The following is a 20523-nucleotide window of genomic DNA, read 5'->3' as shown; positions in this document are numbered from 1 at the left end:
GCATACTGTGTATCAAATCCTATTTAAAGGATTACTAAATCACATAAATAAAAAAACTGCAGAATATAAATAATGAACCTTTAAAAGTGAAGTCTCCTATACCTAGAAGACAAAAAAGCACTTACCTGCAGTTTAGCTGTCCGGCAGGAAGACAGTTCACAAGGCGTGAAAGAACACAAACTCCTAACAGAGACCTGTGGAAAAAAGAAAGAACAGAGAAACCAACTATGGCTTTCTATAGTTAGGGTAGCAATGTGTTAGGAAACAAAGTAAGCACCACCTTACAACTTCCTAACTGCTTAAAAGCCACCACTACTCTGCGGCAGAGATTGACATGGGCTACAGCTATACCCAAATCCTTGCTTGCAGGGAAAACTATCCCCATAAAGGATTTCATTTCTTCAGACACCAAACATCACCGCCTCCATTGACAGAGGCAAAGAGAATGACTGGGGATTGTGGGAAGGGGAGTGATATTTAACAGCTTTGCTGTGGTGCTCTTTGCCACCTCCTGCTGGACAGGAGAGATTTCCACTTGTAATTGATGACGTTGTGGACTCACCATATCTTAGGAAAGAAATAGATGTTTATAAAGGATGTGGGCAATCTTGTGATGGGCATCATTAAATGTAGTAATGAACCTTACTTGTGTGTCTAGTCTCTGTCATTTTTTTGGTTGTAGTAGTTCACATCTCGGTGTATGTAGGGCTCTTTGATATGCCCTTTTTAGGATCCTATTCATATATTTCCTATCCTTCAATCTTTGTTTAAGGATTTTTGCTTGATCTTTAAAGAATTGCACGTCAGAACAGTTTCCCCAAATGGTATACCATTCTACGTTGCCATATGATGTCCATAAATGTTTGCATATGTGGGTGCACATGCAGACCCCATAGCAGTGCCCCTAGTCTGCCAATAGAAACTATATTCTTATTTTTATGTATTTTCAGTAATAAGTACAGGATGACAGTTTTAGGGTTATCAGTCTCTTCGTCTGATTGTTTATGATTTTCCTGTATTGACTGACAAAATCTCCTGTTGGGTTACCTCATAGTTTTTTATAGCACCTTTTGTCCCCCAATTGTCTTAGTGCTTCTAGGGATGCACCAAAATTTCGGCCGAAAATTGCATTTTTGGCTATTTCGGTTTTCGGTTTTTTTGCCTGTTATTTTCGGTAAAATTATTGTGTAGCATGTTTCAAATTTGATGCTAGCCTAGAGCTGCTGTTTAAGTTTTACTTGACTTACTGTTCTGCATATAATGAGTTTTCTAGGACTATACTTTATTTGGATAATTGGTAAAAAAAAAAAAAACTGTTAAATCTGATTCTGTTACATAGAACTAAATGAAGAATAATACAGTATATTGATAATTATAATTGTTTTAAGTAGGGATGCACCAAATTTTTGGTCGTAGAAACATTTTGGCATTTTCTGCCTGTTTTTTCTTGGTAAAATTATTGTGTAGCATATTATTGTTTTAAGATATTTTTGTCCAATTTTAGTGTGTTACTTTCAATAAAAGTCTGGGTTTTTTTTTTTATTGGCTCTAAAAAAAAATAATTTGAAAATAATTTGAAAAAATACATTTTCGGTATCAGTTTCGGTTTTCGGCCAAGCGCATCCCGGATTTTCGGATTCGGTTTCGGTCCAGAATTTCCATTTCCGTGCATCACTAAGTGCTTCTATTGTATACATTTGTACAGGCCATATCACTATGTTGCCTCACTTATATGATGGTTTCACCACCGCATCCTGCCAACCCTGTATTTCTTTCAGAGCCCTTCTTGTTATAATGCTCATTTAACAGTTCTTGTGTCACCATCCTTAGATAGATATCTAGTTGTGGTTACTGTGCGGCATACATTTAGATTTCTTATTTAAACCCATGACCCAATCTTCATTATGTGTTGTGTTCTCACCCTCATTGTCATCTAATAAAGATACCAAATCTAAAATTGCTTGACAGACTTTATCTGTTTCATCCGTTTGCTGTGCATTTTGTTAAGTGCAATTTCCTTCATAAATAAGTGGGGGTCTTTTATGATTTCAAATTAATCCAATTTATTCATGGAAGAAAAAGAGAGGTCAGTGAGAAGTGGGGAATGCTTGGTTGGGTGTGTACGGAGTGTGTAATTTCATATGTAAAAATAATAATAAATCACAATTGCACCGCCAGCTTGATTGAGCAAACAAAAGTTCATAAACTTGCTATGTCAGCGGGTCACCCCAATCACCCCTGACTACAGCCAAATTCGAATGAAAATGTCATGTGTACATGAATCTGAAACTCTCCAATGCAATCAAGTAATATCACTTTATATTATATTGCAAAGAAACTCACCACAGTCCTGTTTAGGTTAATCTTTCTCTTGTATCCAAGTGGTGTTGTTGATATTCTTGTGATGCTGGTGAGTATCCAAGCTGGGAATCCAAGCTGGGAATTGCTAATCCTCCGCAATAGGGGAATTAAAAGGTGTTTGTACTCGCTGAATGTGCTCACAATGGCCAAACAATTCAAGTCTCACAAACAAAAGACAGTTTGGAGCACCAAAAAGCGAGTGAAAAACAAAAATTTTTATTTATTTATAACAATAGGGTTACATAACCCCAGGGTAAGAGTGTATAAACAATAACGAAAACAGAGAACAAAAAGGCTGACCGGTTTCGGCGTGTGCCTTAATCCTAGCCTGCTTAAAAGTGTTAGTAAAATTCACAGCTTAAAAACCCACCTCTGTGTTTCAATTGGGTGTGCAAATCACACCTCTCTAATGGTTGACCAATGTTCAACTTCCTAATTTATCAGACACCTGTGTTGCCTACTGACTTCACTAATGTTATTAGGTGTGGCGAAGTCTGTGCAGCCCTCTTAAAGTTTTAACTGTAAACTTTCCTTTGCCGACACACAGACCGCACAAAAGTGCCCATCGTCACATCTAATTTACTGCTGAAACAAATAGTAGTTGTATTTGCCCCCTCGTACGCCAACCTATTCATGGGTTGGTGGGAGCTCTCCCATGTCTTTGGGGAGCGAAACCCCTTCAGACAGGAGATAGTGTGGTATAGACGGTTCATAGACGACCTGTTGTTCATCTGGAAGGGATCGAGAGAAGATCTGGAAGAGTTTATTAAGGGTCTCAACCAAAACACGGCAGGGATCAGTTTTACTTCAGATGTTCAGGAACACACAGTTAACTTTTTAGACATCACACTGAAGGGCCAGACAGGTCAGAAAATTAAGACTGAAACCTACCGGAAACCGATTTCAGGCAACTCACTCCTACATGCAACCAGCTGCCATCCAAAGAAGGTTTTTAAAGGGGTAGCAAGAGGGCAGTTTATCCGCTTAAGGAGAAATTGTACTAGTCAGCGTAGATACGAAGAACAAGCGGATGAGCTTACGGCTAGGTTGTTAGAAAGAGGTTACCAGAAGTCGATAGTTACTAAGGAAAGAATTTTGGTCAGTAGAATGGACAGGGCCAAGTTACTTGAACAATCAAGTTACAATCAAGGGCCAAGTTACTTGAACCGGTCAGCCTTTTTGTTCTCTGTTGAACCGGTCAGCCTTTTTGTTCTCTGTTTTCGTTATTGTTTATACACTCTTACCCTGGGGTTATGTAACCCTATTGTTATAAATAAATAAAAATTTTTGTTTTTCACTCGCTTTTTGGTGCTCCAAACTGTCTTTTGTTTGTGAGACTTGAATTGTTTGGCCATTGTGAGCACATTCAGCGAGTACAAACACCTTTTAATTCCCCTATTGCGGAGGATTAGCAATTCCCAGCTTGGATTCCCAGCTTGGATACTCACCAGCATCACAAGAATATCAACAACACCACTTGGATACAAGAGAAAGATTAACCTAAACAGGACTGTGGTGAGTTTCTTTGCAATATAATATAAAGTGATATTACTTGATTGCATTGGAGAGTTTCAGATTCATGTACACATGACATTTTCATTCGAATTTGGCTGTAGTCAGGGGTGATTGGGGTGACCCGCTGACATAGCAAGTTTATGAACTTTTGTTTGCTCAATCAAGCTGGCGGTGCAATTGTGATTTATTATTATTTTTACATATGAAATTACACACTCCGTACACACCCAACCAAGCATTCCCCACTTCTCACTGACTGTTCTAAGCATTAGCTTGAGCCTTGGCCGAGCTCAGGGTGGGGTACGTGACCGGTGTGAATATTTTTTGCTTACCACTCCGCAATAAAGGGTATGCAGGGTGAGAGTGTTATGTCAAGGACACCAGTTTTGTTTTCCCTACGCACAGCTGAAGAAAGGGAAACAGCAGCCTGGGACTGCAATCAAATTTTCTCACTCAATAAAACAAACTACAGCTTGATTAATCTTTTTGAGGAAGTAGAATTCCTCCTAATAAAGGAAGATCAATTAAAATGGGACGTGAACACCCTGAATAAATATCTTGAGCTAGGCCTGGTACCGAGAGGCCTGAGATTGAATAAATTTCCTACTTTCATCACGGATGACAAATCTTTTATTGAGAGATGGAATGAACATTTAACAGAGTGTTCTTACAAGCTGATGAAATTGATTTGTGAATTTAAGGTAAAGGCCATTGAGGATCTTGGCACCAAAATTAAGGAATTACAGGACGAACTAAACAAGAGAAGTGAGGAACCAAGCTTCTTGAAATTTGATGCCACTCTGCAAAAGGTGTTGGCAGAAGCCAAATCTGTATTATTAGAGGCTAAACGCACGAAATATTTACGTGATTTACAAGACTACAATCTAAATAGAGTCTACGTCTGGAACAGAAGGGATCGCTTTGCCCTAAGAAAGGAACAAAACAAACACACCCCTTTTTATAATAGGGGCAGAAGGGGCAACAGATCAAGGACCAATAGAGACAGACGAGTAAATTTTCAGGAAAGTGAGGGGGAATCCTGGGATGATGGCTCCTCCTCAGGAGAGGATTTAGCAGCACCGGAAGCCACGGTAAGACCGAAGGAGGGTTCGAATCGGCTCCCCCCGATCCTGAAAAACAAAGGGCAGGGCCCAGTACCAACTACTTCACACTACAGGGAAGAACAGACACCACCTAGAACAAGCCAAGGGCCCCCAGGGGACACGGAAAGAGCCCAGATCGAGCAGGTTTTTCAGTTACCCCCAAGAACATCAGAAGGGGGGGGAAGAGACACTCTAGAACACTATCAACAACCGAGGGAACAAAGAAGATACCCCCAAAGAAGAGGACGAAAGAGGGGAAACTACAGGGACTAAATGTTATCAATTTGTCAAGTCAAGTATTAAATAAATCGGAATTGGAGGTACTCAGCTTAGGTTTAACCTTTGTACCAACCATGGACTTTAATCTATTTAAGACCCTTTTGGACGTTAATAAAATGATACGTAACATGACCCTTAAGAAGCATTTCAAGTCAGAAACAAGGGAGTACCATGAATCAGATGAGAGTCCACGGTCCATAGACAATGAGATAGAGAGTGGGGTGTGTATGAATTTCCAAGAACTCTGTGACGTTAGAATCTTGGAATCTCTCCAAGGGGAGTTAGAAGAGGAAGGGGCCAGGAGCCTAAGGACTCCAAAATTAAAGAGCAAATCTTCATTTTACCCCCTACAAAGTAGGGGTCCCCTCTTGGAGAAATTCCAAAAGAGAGTAGAAAGTGATCTGGTCAAGCTGCAATACACCACACAAAGGGGCCAGGAATCCAACATAACGCGCAGACAGAAGGAAGCTCTAAATAGCTTGAAAATTAACAAGAGTTTGGTGATAAGATCTGCTGATAAGGGCGGAGCCATTGTGGTTCAGGATAGAACCAAATTTGTCCAAGAAGCATGGAGGCAGCTGAGAATAGAATCAGATTATGAAACACTACAACAAGATCCTACTAGGTCATTCCAGCGACAACTGGTCTCCTTGGTGGATGATGGGGTAGACCTGGGCTTTATTGATCAGGAAACCAAAATGTATCTACTGGTACAGGATCCGGCTATACCGGTGTTTAATCATCTTCCGAAAGTACACAAGTCTACTGATAATGTCCAGGGGAGACCAATTGTCAGCGGAATCGGCTCACTTACTGAACATCTTTCTGAATGGCTGGATGACATTCTACAGCCAATGGTAAACAGCCTTTGGAGCTTTTTAGCTGATACAAAACATGTCCTGAATTTACTCACTGACGTAACTTGGCAAAGCAATTACTATTGGTTAACTGTTGATGTCAAATCTCTCTATTCCACTATACCCCATGAGAAGGGACTTGAGGCTTTGGAATTCTTCCTTTCCAGATGGTACACGGGGAACCGGGCATTTATTGCATATGTTTTAAGAGTTACTAGGTTCCTTCTCACCCACAACTATTTCCTGTTTGAGGGGGAGTTCTTTCTCCAGAGGCGTGGGACGGCTATGGGGGCCAAGTTTGCCCCCTCGTACGCCAACCTATTCATGGGTTGGTGGGAGCTCTCCCATGTCTTTGGGGAGCGAAACCCCTTCAGACAGGAGATAGTGTGGTATAGACGGTTCATAGACGACCTGTTGTTCATCTGGAAGGGATCGAGAGAAGATCTGGAAGAGTTTATTAAGGGTCTCAACCAAAACACGGCAGGGATCAGTTTTACTTCAGATGTTCAGGAACACACAGTTAACTTTTTAGACATCACACTGAAGGGCCAGACAGGTCAGAAAATTAAGACTGAAACCTACCGGAAACCGATTTCAGGCAACTCACTCCTACATGCAACCAGCTGCCATCCAAAGAAGGTTTTTAAAGGGGTAGCAAGAGGGCAGTTTATCCGCTTAAGGAGAAATTGTACTAGTCAGCGTAGATACGAAGAACAAGCGGATGAGCTTACGGCTAGGTTGTTAGAAAGAGGTTACCAGAAGTCGATAGTTACTAAGGAAAGAATTTTGGTCAGTAGAATGGACAGGGCCAAGTTACTTGAACAATCTAAAAGAAGGCCAAAAAACAGCAAAGGGAACAGGAAGCAGCCTAGGAGAGAGTGGGAACAACTAAAAGAGGGCAACAAAATTATGTTCATAACTGATTATTCACGACAGTACCATCAGATATGCCAGATAATCAAAAGTAACTATCAACTACTCTCGGCTGATGATGCATTAAAAGATACAGTGAATGAAGGCATACGATTCGCTTACAAAAGGAATCGTACGATTGGCAACATAATAGCCCCCACTAGACTAAAGCAGGAAGAGACCAGTGGCTCAACCTGGCTGAGACTCAATGGTACATTTAGATGTAATTATCTTTCCTGTAAGGCATGTGAAAGAGTGGTAGTGGGGGAAACATTTAGGTCTCTAGTCACAGGTGAAACTTTCCAGAAGAGGCTGTGCCTAAACTGCCGGTCAAATTTCGTGGTATATCTAATATCATGCACACATTGTGCCCTCCAATATGTAGGTCTAACGACCAGGGAGGCACGAGTTAGAATAAAGGAACATCTGGCTGATATAAGAGCAGGTGAATTAACAACGCCTCTGATCAATCACTTTTCCGTGATACACCAAAAAGATCCCAGGTACTTTTCGTGGACCATCATAGAGAAGGTCCCTGTACAGAATAGAGGACTGGATAGAACACGGAAACTGGGAGAAAGGGAGGCCTTCTGGATTTTTAGGTTGAGAACCAGGTCTCCAGAGGGCCTGAACTCAGAATTCGATTTAATTAATTTTTGGTAGCTGTAGTAATTCCCTTATAATTTCATACTACACAAATAACTTCTAACCAGCACTTAAAAATTCAAAAAGTTTATAAATATAAACTACATTAATTATAAATGCACACAACAAAAGATAACCCAATCAAAAAATATATATTTCAGTACTTGATATTTAACTAGTTGTAGGACAATGCCCACACGATTATAATAAGGTAACAGTGAGCAAAAGCTTTACAGAGTTCCGTTCACATAGCAGATCTATTACAGTATTCTTACTTTTTAGCCCCCCCCCTTTTTTAGCGCAACAGATGCACACTATACAGATGGAGCTATACAGCCGCATCTATTAGGGTTAAGTAAACACTTATTAAGTGAGGGCTCTTCGCTTTGTGAGGTTACTTTGGAGAAACCATCTAACTAAAGGCCAGGGGTACCGCTAATTCACCTCCTCCACACTTACTATTAAAGTGGAAGGGGGAACAGTGCTGTGGAAGTGATGGGGCATGCAAGCCTATAGGGCGGAACTGGAGGTGTGTTTAAGACGTCACACATGTAAACAAATACACACGCATCCTCGAACAGTTGCAATCAAATCCCCCTTTTTTTTTTTTTTTTTTTTTTTTTTTTTTTTTTTTTTTTTGCTATGAAAGTGTGTACACAAAGGGATAGGGGGCATTATCAGATCCAGGCAGTCTCAGGTCCCACAACTTTAATTCTTTCTTTTTCTATTTTAAGATGTTGTAACGCTCAAGATACGTAAAACATTAGACAGTATTACATACACGGAGATATGTTGATATAAAAATGGGAATTGATAAAAGCAAATTTTGCTTATATAAGCTACAATTCTAATTAAATACAACTACTATTTGTTTCAGCAGTAAATTAGATGTGACGATGGGCACTTTTGTGCGGTCTGTGTGTCGGCAAAGGAAAGTTTACAGTTAAAACTTTAAGAGGGCTGCACAGACTTCGCCACACCTAATAACATTAGTGAAGTCAGTAGGCAACACAGGTGTCTGATAAATTAGGAAGTTGAACATTGGTCAACCATTAGAGAGGTGTGATTTGCACACCCAATTGAAACACAGAGGTGGGTTTTTAAGCTGTGAATTTTACTAACACTTTTAAGCAGGCTAGGATTAAGGCACACGCCGAAACCGGTCAGCCTTTTTGTTCTCTGTTTTCGTTATTGTTTATACACTCTTACCCTGGGGTTATGTAACCCTATTGTTATAAATAAATAAAAATTTTTGTTTTTCACTCGCTTTTTGGTGCTCCAAACTGTCTTTTGTTTGTAAGAAAAAGAGAGGCCTCTGCTAAGAACAAGAATGAAACTGCAAGACCCAACAGCCCCTTATGCTGCAGCTGATAGTGTCCTCACTACAGTAGCTGCAGTTACTTCCTGCATACTGTGTAAGATCCAACAGCCCCTTATGCTGATAGTATTCTCACTAGAGTAGCTGCAGTTACTTCCTGCATACTGTGTAAGATCCAAAAGCCCCTTATGCTGATAGTATTCTCACTAGAGTAGCTGCAGTTACTTCCTGCATACTGTGTAAGACCCAACAGCCCTATGCTGACAGTGTCCTCACTACAGTAGCTGCAGTTACTTCCTGCATACTGTGTAAGACCTAACAGCCCCCTATGCTGATAGTATTCTCACTACAGTAGTTGTAGTTACTTCCTGCATACTGTGTAACACCCAACAGCCCCTTATGCTGATAGTGTCCTCACTACAGTAGCTGCAGTTACATCCTGCATACTGTGTAAGACCCAACAGCCCCCTATGCTGATAGTATTCTCACTACAGTAGTTGTAGTTACTTCCTGCATACTGTGTAACACCCAACAGCCCCTTATGCTGATAGTGTCCTCACTACAGTAGCTGCAGTTACATCCTGCATACTGTGTAAGACCCAACAGCCCCCTATGCTGATAGTATTCTCACTACAGTAGTTTTAGTTACTTCCTGCATACTGTGTAAGACCCAACAGCCCCTTATGCTGATAGTGTCCTCACTACAGTAGCTGCAGTTACTTCCTGCATACTGTGTAAGATCCAACAGCCCCTTATGCTGATAGTATTCTCACTAGAGTAGCTGCAGTTACTTCCTGCATACTGTGTAAGATCCAAAAGCCCCTTATGCTGATAGTATTCTCACTAGAGTAGCTGCAGTTACTTCCTGCATACTGTGTAAGACCCAACAGCCCTATGCTGATATTATTCTCACTACAGTAGTTGTAGTTAGTTCCTGCATACTGTGTAAGACCCAACAGCCCCTTATGCTGACAGTGTCCTCACTACAGTAGCTGCAGTTACTTCCTGCATACTGTGTAAGACCTAACAGCCCCCTATGCTGATAGTATTCTCACTACAGTAGTTGTAGTTACTTCCTGCATACTGTGTAACACCCAACAGCCCCTTATGCTGATAGTGTCCTCACTACAGTAGCTGCAGTTACTTCCTGCATACTGTGTAAGACCCAACAGCCCCCTATGCTGATAGTATTCTCACTACAGTAGTTTTAGTTACTTCCTGCATACTGTGCAAGACCCAACATCCCCTTATGCTGATAGTGTTCTCACTACAGTAGCTGCAGTTACTTCCTGCATACTGTGTAAGACCCAACAGCCCCCTATGCTGATAGTATTCTCACTACAGTAGTTGTAGTTACTTCCTGCATACTGTGTAGGACCCAACAGCCCCTTATGCTGATAGTGTCCTCACTACAGTAGCTGCAGTTACTTCCTGCATACTGTGTAAGATCCAACAGCCCCTTATGCTGATAGTGTCCTCACTACAGTAGCTGCAGTTACTTCCTGCATACTGTGTAAGACCCAACAGCCCCCTATGCTGATAGTATTCTCACTACAGTAGCTGCAGTTACTTCCTGCATACTGTGTAAGACCCAACACCCCTTATGCTGATAGAATCCTCACTAGAGTAGCTGCAGTTACTTCCTGCATACTGTGTAAGACCCAACAGCCCCTTATGCTGCAGCTGATAGTATTCTCACTACAGTAGCTGCAGTTACTTCCTGCATACTGTGTAAGACCCAACAGCCCCTTATGCTGATAGTATTCTCACTACAGTAGTTGTAGTTACTTCCTGCATACTGTGTAGGACCCAACAGCCCCTTATGCTGATAGTGTCCTCACTACAGTAGCTGCAGTTACTTCCTGCATACTGTGTAAGATCCAACAGCCCCTTATGCTGATAGTGTCCTCACTACAGTAGCTGCAGTTACTTCCTGCATACTGTGTAAGACCCAACAGCCCCTTATGCTGATAGTATTCTCACTACAGTAGCTGTAGTTACTTCCTGCATACTGTGTAAGACCCAACAGCCCCTTATGCTGATAGTGTCCTCACTACAGTAGCTGCAGTTACTTCCTGCATACTGTGTAAGACCCAACAGCCCCTTATGCTGATAGTGTCCTCACTACAGTAGCTGTAGTTACTTCCTGCATACTGTGTAAGACCCAACAGCCCCCTATGCTGATAGTGTCCTCACTACAGTAGCTGCAGTTACTTCCTGCATACTGTGTAAGACCCAACAGCCCCCTATGCTGATAGTATTCTCACTACAGTAGCTGCAGTTACTTCCTGCATACTGTGTAAGACCCAACACCCCTTATGCTGATAGAATCCTCACTAGAGTAGCTGCAGTTACTTCCTGCATACTGTGTAAGACCCAACAGCCCCTTATGCTGCAGCTGATAGTATTCTCACTACAGTAGCTGCAGTTACTTCCTGCATACTGTGTAAGACCCAACAGCCCCTTATGCTGATAGTATTCTCACTAAAGTAGTTGTAGTTACTTCCTGCATACTGTGTAGGACCCAACAGCCCCTTATGCTGATAGTGTCCTCACTACAGTAGCTGCAGTTACTTCTTGCATACTGTGTAAGACCCAACAGCCCCTTATGCTGATAGTATTCTCACTACAGTAGCTGTAGTTACTTCCTGCATACTGTGTAAGACCCAACAGCCCCTTATGCTGATAGTGTCCTCACTACAGTAGCTGCAGTTACTTCCTGCATACTGTGTAAGACCCAACAGCCCCTTATGCTGATAGTGTCCTCACTACAGTAGCTGTAGTTACTTCCTGCATACTGTGTAAGACCCAACAGCCCCCTATGCTGATAGTGTCCTCACTACAGTAGCTGCAGTTACTTCCTGCATACTGTGTAAGACCCAACAGCCCCCTATGCTGATAGTATTCTCACTACAGTAGTTTTAGTTACTTCCTGCATACTGTGTAAGACCCAACAGCCCCTTATGCTGCAGCTGATAGTATTCTCACTACAGTAGCTGCAGTTACTTCCTGCATACTGTGTAAGACCCAACAGCCCCTTATGCTGATAGTATTCTCACTACAGTAGTTGTAGTTACTTCCTGCATACTGTGTAACACCCAACAGCCCCTTATGCTGATAGTGTCCTCACTACAGTAGCTGCAGTTACATCCTGCATACTGTGTAAGACCCAACAGCCCCCTATGCTGATAGTATTCTCACTACAGTAGTTTTAGTTACTTCCTGCATACTGTGTAAGACCCAACAGCCCCTTATGCTGATAGTGTCCTCACTACAGTAGCTGCAGTTACTTCCTGCATACTGTGTAAGATCCAACAGCCCCTTATGCTGATAGTATTCTCACTAGAGTAGCTGCAGTTACTTCCTGCATACTGTGTAAGATCCAAAAGCCCCTTATGCTGATAGTATTCTCACTAGAGTAGCTGCAGTTACTTCCTGCATACTGTGTAAGACCCAACAGCCCTATGCTGATATTATTCTCACTACAGTAGTTGTAGTTAGTTCCTGCATACTGTGTAAGACCCAACAGCCCCTTATGCTGACAGTGTCCTCACTACAGTAGCTGCAGTTACTTCCTGCATACTGTGTAAGACCTAACAGCCCCCTATGCTGATAGTATTCTCACTACAGTAGTTGTAGTTACTTCCTGCATACTGTGTAACACCCAACAGCCCCTTATGCTGATAGTGTCCTCACTACAGTAGCTGCAGTTACTTCCTGCATACTGTGTAAGACCCAACAGCCCCCTATGCTGATAGTATTCTCACTACAGTAGTTTTAGTTACTTCCTGCATACTGTGCAAGACCCAACATCCCCTTATGCTGATAGTGTTCTCACTACAGTAGCTGCAGTTACTTCCTGCATACTGTGTAAGACCCAACAGCCCCCTATGCTGATAGTATTCTCACTACAGTAGTTTTAGTTACTTCCTGCATACTGTGCAAGACCCAACATCCCCTTATGCTGATAGTGTTCTCACTACAGTAGCTGCAGTTACTTCCTGCATACTGTGTAAGACCCAACAGCCCCCTATGCTGATAGTATTCTCACTACAGTAGTTGTAGTTACTTCCTGCATACTGTGTAGGACCCAACAGCCCCTTATGCTGATAGTGTCCTCACTACAGTAGCTGCAGTTACTTCCTGCATACTGTGTAAGATCCAACAGCCCCTTATGCTGATAGTGTCCTCACTACAGTAGCTGCAGTTACTTCCTGCATACTGTGTAAGACCCAACAGCCCCCTATGCTGATAGTATTCTCACTACAGTAGCTGCAGTTACTTCCTGCATACTGTGTAAGACCCAACACCCCTTATGCTGATAGAATCCTCACTAGAGTAGCTGCAGTTACTTCCTGCATACTGTGTAAGACCCAACAGCCCCTTATGCTGCAGCTGATAGTATTCTCACTACAGTAGCTGCAGTTACTTCCTGCATACTGTGTAAGACCCAACAGCCCCTTATGCTGATAGTATTCTCACTACAGTAGTTGTAGTTACTTCCTGCATACTGTGTAGGACCCAACAGCCCCTTATGCTGATAGTGTCCTCACTACAGTAGCTGCAGTTACTTCCTGCATACTGTGTAAGATCCAACAGCCCCTTATGCTGATAGTGTCCTCACTACAGTAGCTGCAGTTACTTCCTGCATACTGTGTAAGACCCAACAGCCCCTTATGCTGATAGTATTCTCACTACAGTAGCTGTAGTTACTTCCTGCATACTGTGTAAGACCCAACAGCCCCTTATGCTGATAGTGTCCTCACTACAGTAGCTGCAGTTACTTCCTGCATACTGTGTAAGACCCAACAGCCCCTTATGCTGATAGTGTCCTCACTACAGTAGCTGTAGTTACTTCCTGCATACTCTGTAAGACCCAACAGCCCCCTATGCTGATAGTGTCCTCACTACAGTAGCTGCAGTTACTTCCTGCATACTGTGTAAGACCCAACAGCCCCCTATGCTGATAGTATTCTCACTACAATAGTTGTAGTTACTTCCTGCATACTGTGTAGGACCCAACAGCCCCTTATGCTGATAGTGTCCTCACTACAGTAGCTGCAGTTACTTCCTGCATACTGTGTAAGATCCAACAGCCCCTTATGCTGATAGTGTCCTCACTACAGTAGCTGCAGTTACTTCCTGCATACTGTGTAAGACCCAACAGCCCCCTATGCTGATAGTATTCTCACTACAGTAGCTGCAGTTACTTCCTGCATACTGTGTAAGACCCAACACCCCTTATGCTGATAGAATCCTCACTACAGTAGCTGCAGTTACTTCCTGCATACTGTGTAAGACCCAACAGCCCCTTATGCTGCAGCTGATAGTATTCTCACTACAGTAGCTGCAGTTACTTCCTGCATACTGTGTAAGACCCAACAGCCCCTTATGCTGATAGTATTCTCACTACAGTAGTTGTAGTTACTTCCTGCATACTGTGTAGGACCCAACAGCCCCTTATGCTGATAGTGTCCTCACTACAGTAGCTGCAGTTACTTCCTGCATACTGTGTAAGATCCAACAGCCCCTTATGCTGATAGTGTCCTCACTACAGTAGCTGCAGTTACTTCCTGCATACTGTGTAAGACCCAACAGCCCCTTATGCTGATAGTATTCTCACTACAGTAGCTGTAGTTACTTCCTGCATACTGTGTAAGACCCAACAGCCCCTTATGCTGATAGTGTCCTCACTACAGTAGCTGCAGTTACTTCCTGCATACTGTGTAAGACCCAACAGCCCCTTATGCTGATAGTGTCCTCACTACAGTAGCTGCAGTTACTTCCTGCATACAGTGTAAGACCCAACAGCCCCTTATGCTGATAGTATTCTCACTACAGTAGCTGTAGTTACTTCCTGCATACTGTGTAAGACCCAACAGCCCCTTATGCTTATAGTATTCTCACTACAGAAGCTGTAGTTACTTCCTGCATACTGTGTAAGACCCAACAGCCCCTTATGCTGATAGTATTCTCACTACAGTAGTTGTAGTTACTTCCTGCATACTGTGTAAGACCCAACACCCCTTATGCTGATAGAATCCTCACTACAGTAGCTGCAGTTACTTCCTGCATACTGTGTAAGATCCAACAGCGCCTTATGCTGATAGTGTCCTCACTACAGTAGCGGTAAATACTTCGTGCATACTGTGTAAGATCCAACAGCCCCTTATGCTGATAGTGTCCTCACTACAGTAGCTGCAGTTACTTCCTGCATACTGTGTAAGACCCAACAGCCCCCTATGCTGATAGTATTCTCACTACAGTAGCTGCAGTTACTTCCTGCATACTGTGTAAGACCCAACAGCCCCTTATGCTGATAGTATTCTCACTACAGTAGCTGTAGTTACTTCCTGCATACTGTGTAAGACCCAACAGCCCCCTATGCTGATAGTGTCCTCACTACAGTAGCTGCAGTTACTTCCTGCATACTGTGTAAGACCCAACAGCCCCCTATGCTGATAGTATTCTCACTACAGTAGCTGCAGTTACTTCCTGCATACTGTGTAAGACCCAACACCCCTTATGCTGATAGAATCCTCACTACAGTAGCTGCAGTTACTTCCTGCATACTGTGTAAGACCCAACAGCCCCTTATGCTGATAGTATTCTCACTACAGTAGTTGTAGTTACTTCCTGCATACTGTGTAAGACCCAACACCCCTTATGCTGATAGAATCCTCACTACAGTAGCTGCAGTTACTTCCTGCATACTGTGTAAGATCCAACAGCCCCTTATGCTGATAGTGTCCTCACTACAGTAGCGGTAAATACTTCCTGCATACTGTGTAAGATCCAACAGCCCCTTATGCTGATAGTGTCCTCACTACAGTAGCTGCAGTTACTTCCTGCATACTGTGTAAGACCCAACAGCCCCCTATGCTGATAGTTTTCTCACTACAGTAGCTGCAGTTACTTCCTGCATACTGTGTAAGACCCAACAGCCCCTTATGCTGATAGTATTCTCACTACAGTAGCTGTAGTTACTTCCTGCATACTGTGTAAGACCCAACAGCCCCTTATGCTGATAGTGTCCTCACTACAGTAGCTGCAGTTACTTCCTGCATACTGTGTAAGACCCAACAGCCCCTTATGCTGATAGTATCCTCACTACAGTAGCTGCAGTTACTTCCTGCATACAGTGTAAGACCCAACAGCCCCTTATGCTGATAGTATTCTCACTACAGTAGCTGTAGTTACTTCCTGCATACTGTGTAAGACCCAACAGCCCCTTATGCTTATAGTATTCTCACTACAGAAGCTGTAGTTACTTCCTGCATACTGTGTAAGACCCAACAGCCCCTTATGCTGATAGTGTCCTCACTACAGTAGCTGCAGTTACTTCCTGCATACTGTGTAAGACCCAACAGCCCCTTATGCTGATAGTGTCCTCACTACAGTAGCTGTAGTTACTTCCTGCATACTGTGTAAGACCCAACAGCCCCTTATGCTGATAGTGTCCTCACTACAGTAGCGGTAGTTACTTCCTGCATACTGTGGGCATCTTGCTCAAGTGTCAGGGGGAAGCTCAGCACAATAAGTTACTCTCACTACATGTAGCTCCTTGTTTGTGTGTGACCCTGTAACATCTGTTAGTACCTACCTTGTGAGCCTGCTCCCAGAGTCCAGCCTGAGTGTACATATCAATGGCGTCCTTTGTGCGATCTGCCCTAATAAACAGCTGTTCCGCAACCTACAGGAATAAAAAGTAAGTGCAACATGAGGATAACAGCTAAAAGGCAAGGCAAGAAATAGTATTAGTCTAATCACCCATAACCCTAGCAGAAGGGCATATTAACATAGGGACGTCCTATTGCCCTCACCTACTGCAGGATATAATCACATAGTGACGCCCTATCACTCTCACCTACTGCAGGATATAATCACATAGTGACGCCCTATCACTCTCACCTACTGCAGGATATAATCACATAGTGACGCCCTATCACTCTCACCTACTGCAGGATATAATCACATAGTGACGCCCTATCACTCTCACCTACTGCAGGATATAATCACATAGTGACGCCCTATCACTCTCACCTACTGCAGGATATAATCATATAGTGACGCCCTATCACTCACCTACTGCAGGATATAATCACATAGTGACGCCCTATCACTCACCTTCTGCAGGATATAATCATATAGTGACGCCCTATCACTCTCACCTACTGCAGGATATAATCACACAGTGACGCCCTATTACCCTCACCTACTGCAGGATATAATCATATAGTGATGCCCTATCATTCTCACCTACTGCAGGATATAATCACATAGTGACACCCTATCACTCTCACCTACTGCAGGATATAATCACATAGTGACGCCCTATCACTCACCTACTGCAGGATATAATCACATAGTGACGCCCTATCACTCTCACCTACTGCAGGATATAATCATATAGTGACGCCCTATCACTCTTACCCCGTACTCCTGCTGGGAAGCATAATGCTGGGCTATCCTCAGATAATAAGCACTTGCTGTCGTTGGATCTTGCAGCTCTAGGATGTGAATGGCTTTTTTCCATTGCTGGGCACCAACAGCGGCCTCAATGGCTTTGATGGAACACCTGTTGACACAAGGAATATTACTGCAGCTTCTGACCGTTCCGTACACACAAGAAGTATTAGCAGGATCCTACAGCTGCACTTAACTTGTTACTGGAAATTAATTTAAACCAAAAGCAGTCTAAAGACTGCTGCTCCATAACCTGTCCGCCTGCTCTGAGCAGGCGGACAGACATCGCTGCAATTCAACCCGATCGAGTACGATTAGGTTGAATGACACCCCCTTGCTGGCAGCCGATTGGCCGCAAATCTGCAGGGGGCGGCGTTGCACCAGCAGCTCACAAAAACTGCTGGTGCAATGGTGAATACGGAGAGAGTATTGCTCTCCGCATTCAGCGAGGTCTGGCAGACCTGATCCGCACTGTTGGATCAGGTCCACCAGACCTTTGATAAATATCCCCCCTATACTGAAACTGTTTAGACTGCAAAAGGGAAATTCACATAGATCTGACTCATGGCAAATAAAGGTAAAATACGTATATTTAAAACTTTATATTAATACATAAAGCGCCAAACCATAGCTGAGAGTGTCTAAAATAATGATACATCCTTACCGAAAGACACCCATCCACATATAGCAGTTAGCCAAACCAGTACTGAAAACTATCAGCAGAGGTAATGGTATATAAGAGTATATCGTCGATCTGAAAAAGGAGGTAGGAGATGAATCCCTACGGCCGATAACATAGAACCCTTGAAAAGATTCCCCGCAAGGGAAACCATAAAACCAATAGGCGATACTCTCTTCACATCCCTCTGACGAACACTGTACTCAGAGGAATTGGGCTTCAGAATGCTTAGAAGCGCTTATCATAGAAGAAATCATAAAAATCAAGCACAAACTGACTTCACCACCTCCATAGGAGGCAAAGTTTGTAAAACTGAATTGTGGGTGTGGTGAGGGGTGTATTTATAGGCATTTGAGGTTTGGGAAACTTTGCCCCCTCCTGGTATGAATGTATATCCCATACGTCACTAGCTCATGGACTCTTGCCAATTACATGAAAGAAATCTAGATTCTGATGAACAAAAGGACCCTGTTCCAGCAGATCTCTGCGACAAGGTAACCTCCATGGAGGAGATGAGGTCATCCCCACCAGGTCCGGGAACCACGTCTTTTGCGGCCACGATGGAGCAATTAAAATAGCCGAAGCTTGCTCTTGCTTGATGCGGGCCACTACACGAGGGAGAAGTGGTAACAGTGGAAAGATATAAACTAAGTTGAACCTCCAAGCCACTGCTAATGCATCTATCAGCTCTGCCTGAGGATCCCTGGAACGCGACACGTATCTGTGTAGCTTGGTATTGAGTCTGGACGCCATGAGATCTATCTCCGGCGTCCCCCATCTGCAACAAATCTCCGAAAACACCTTGGGATGGAGAGACCATTCCCCTGGAAGAAACAATTGTCTGCTGAGAAAAACATAATTTATGCTTACCTGATAAATTTATTTCTCTTGTGATGTATCGAGTCCACGGATTCATCCTTACTTGTGGGATATTCTCCTTCCCTACAGGAAGTGGCAAAGAGAGCACCCACAGCAGAGCTGTCTATATAGCTCCTCCCTTAGCTCCACCACCCAGTCATTCGACTGAAGGCTAGGAAGAAAAAGGAGAAACTATAGGGTGCAGTGGTGACTGAAAGTTTTAAAATAAAAATATATATGCCTGTCTTAAACAGGGTGGGCCGTGGACTTGATACATCACAAGAGAAATAAATTTATCAGGTAAGCATAAATTATGTTTTCTCTTGTAAGATGTATCGAGTCCACGGATTCATCCTTACTTGTGGGATACCAATACCAAAGCTTTAGGACACTGATGAAGGGAGGGACAAGATAGGGACCTTAAACGGAAGGCACCACTGCTTGTAGAACCTTTCTCCCAAAAATAGCCTCCGAGGAAGCAAAAGTATCGAATTTGTAAAATTTGGAAAAAGTATGAAGCGAAGACCAAGTTCCTGCCTTACAAATCTGTTCAACAGAAGCCTCATTTTTAAAAGCCCATGTGGAAGCCACAGCTCTAGTAGAATGAGCAGTAATTCTTTCAGGAGGCTGCTGGCCAGCAGTCTCATAGGCCAAACGGATGATGCTTTTCAGCCAAAAGGAAAGAGAGGTAGCCGTAGCCTTTTGACCTCTCCGTTTACCAGAATAAACAACAAACAAAGAAGATGTTTGATGGAAATCTTTAGTTGCTTGTAAGTAAAACTTTAAAGCACGAACCACATCAAGATTGTGTAACAGACGTTCCTTCTTTGATGAAGGATTAGGACACAGAGAAAGAACAACAATCTCTTGATTGATATTCTTATTAGAAACAACCTTAGGAAGAAACCCAGGTTTGGTACGCAAAACCACCTTATCTGCATGGAAAACAAGGTAAGGGGAATCATATTGTAAAGCAGATAGCTCAGAAACTCTTCGAGCCAAAGAGATAGCTACTAAAAACAAACCTTTCCAAGATATAAGCTTAATATCTATGGAATGCATAGGTTCAAACGGAACCCCTTGAAGAACTTTAAGGACAAAGTTTAGGCTCCAAGGCGGAGCAACAGGCTTAAAAACAGGCTTAATTCTGACCAAAGCCTGACTAAATGCTTGAACATCTGGGACATCTGCCAGACGTTTGTGTAGTAGAATAGACAAAGCAGATATTTGCCCTTTTAGGGAACTATCTGATAATCCCTTCTCCAAACCCTCTTGGAGAAAAGACGATATTCTAGGAATCCTAATCTTACTCCATGAGTAACCTTTGGATTCACACCAATAAAGATATTTGCGCCAAATCTTATAATAGATCTTCCTGGTGACAGGCTTTCTAGCCTGAATCAGGGTATCAATGACCAACTCAGAGAAACCACGCTTTGATAGAATCAGGCGTTCAATCTCCAAGCAGTCAGACGCAGAGAAATTAGATTTGGATGCGTGAAAGGACCTTGGATTAGAAGGTCCCGCCTC

At 42.9% G+C, this 20523-nt stretch overlaps 1 protein-coding gene across 1 annotated transcript in view; it reads right to left on the bottom strand.

Annotated features, from left to right (window-relative positions):
* The window catches only part of IFT172 (intraflagellar transport 172), a gene marked incomplete in the record, with an annotated part of 949422 nt that overhangs the window by 596077 nt on the left and 332822 nt on the right, over positions 1-20523 (bottom strand). The window contains 2 exon segments of the mRNA XM_053710932.1: positions 16594-16683; positions 17424-17568. Coding sequence (XP_053566907.1) covers positions 16594-16683; positions 17424-17568 — 235 coding nt within the window.

This window comes from Bombina bombina, chromosome 4 (genome assembly GCF_027579735.1).
Source record: "Bombina bombina isolate aBomBom1 chromosome 4, aBomBom1.pri, whole genome shotgun sequence".
NCBI lineage: Eukaryota > Metazoa > Chordata > Amphibia > Anura > Bombinatoridae > Bombina > Bombina bombina.
Note: the sequence above shows the minus strand (reverse complement) of the source record. Positions and strands in the feature narration are given on the sequence as shown.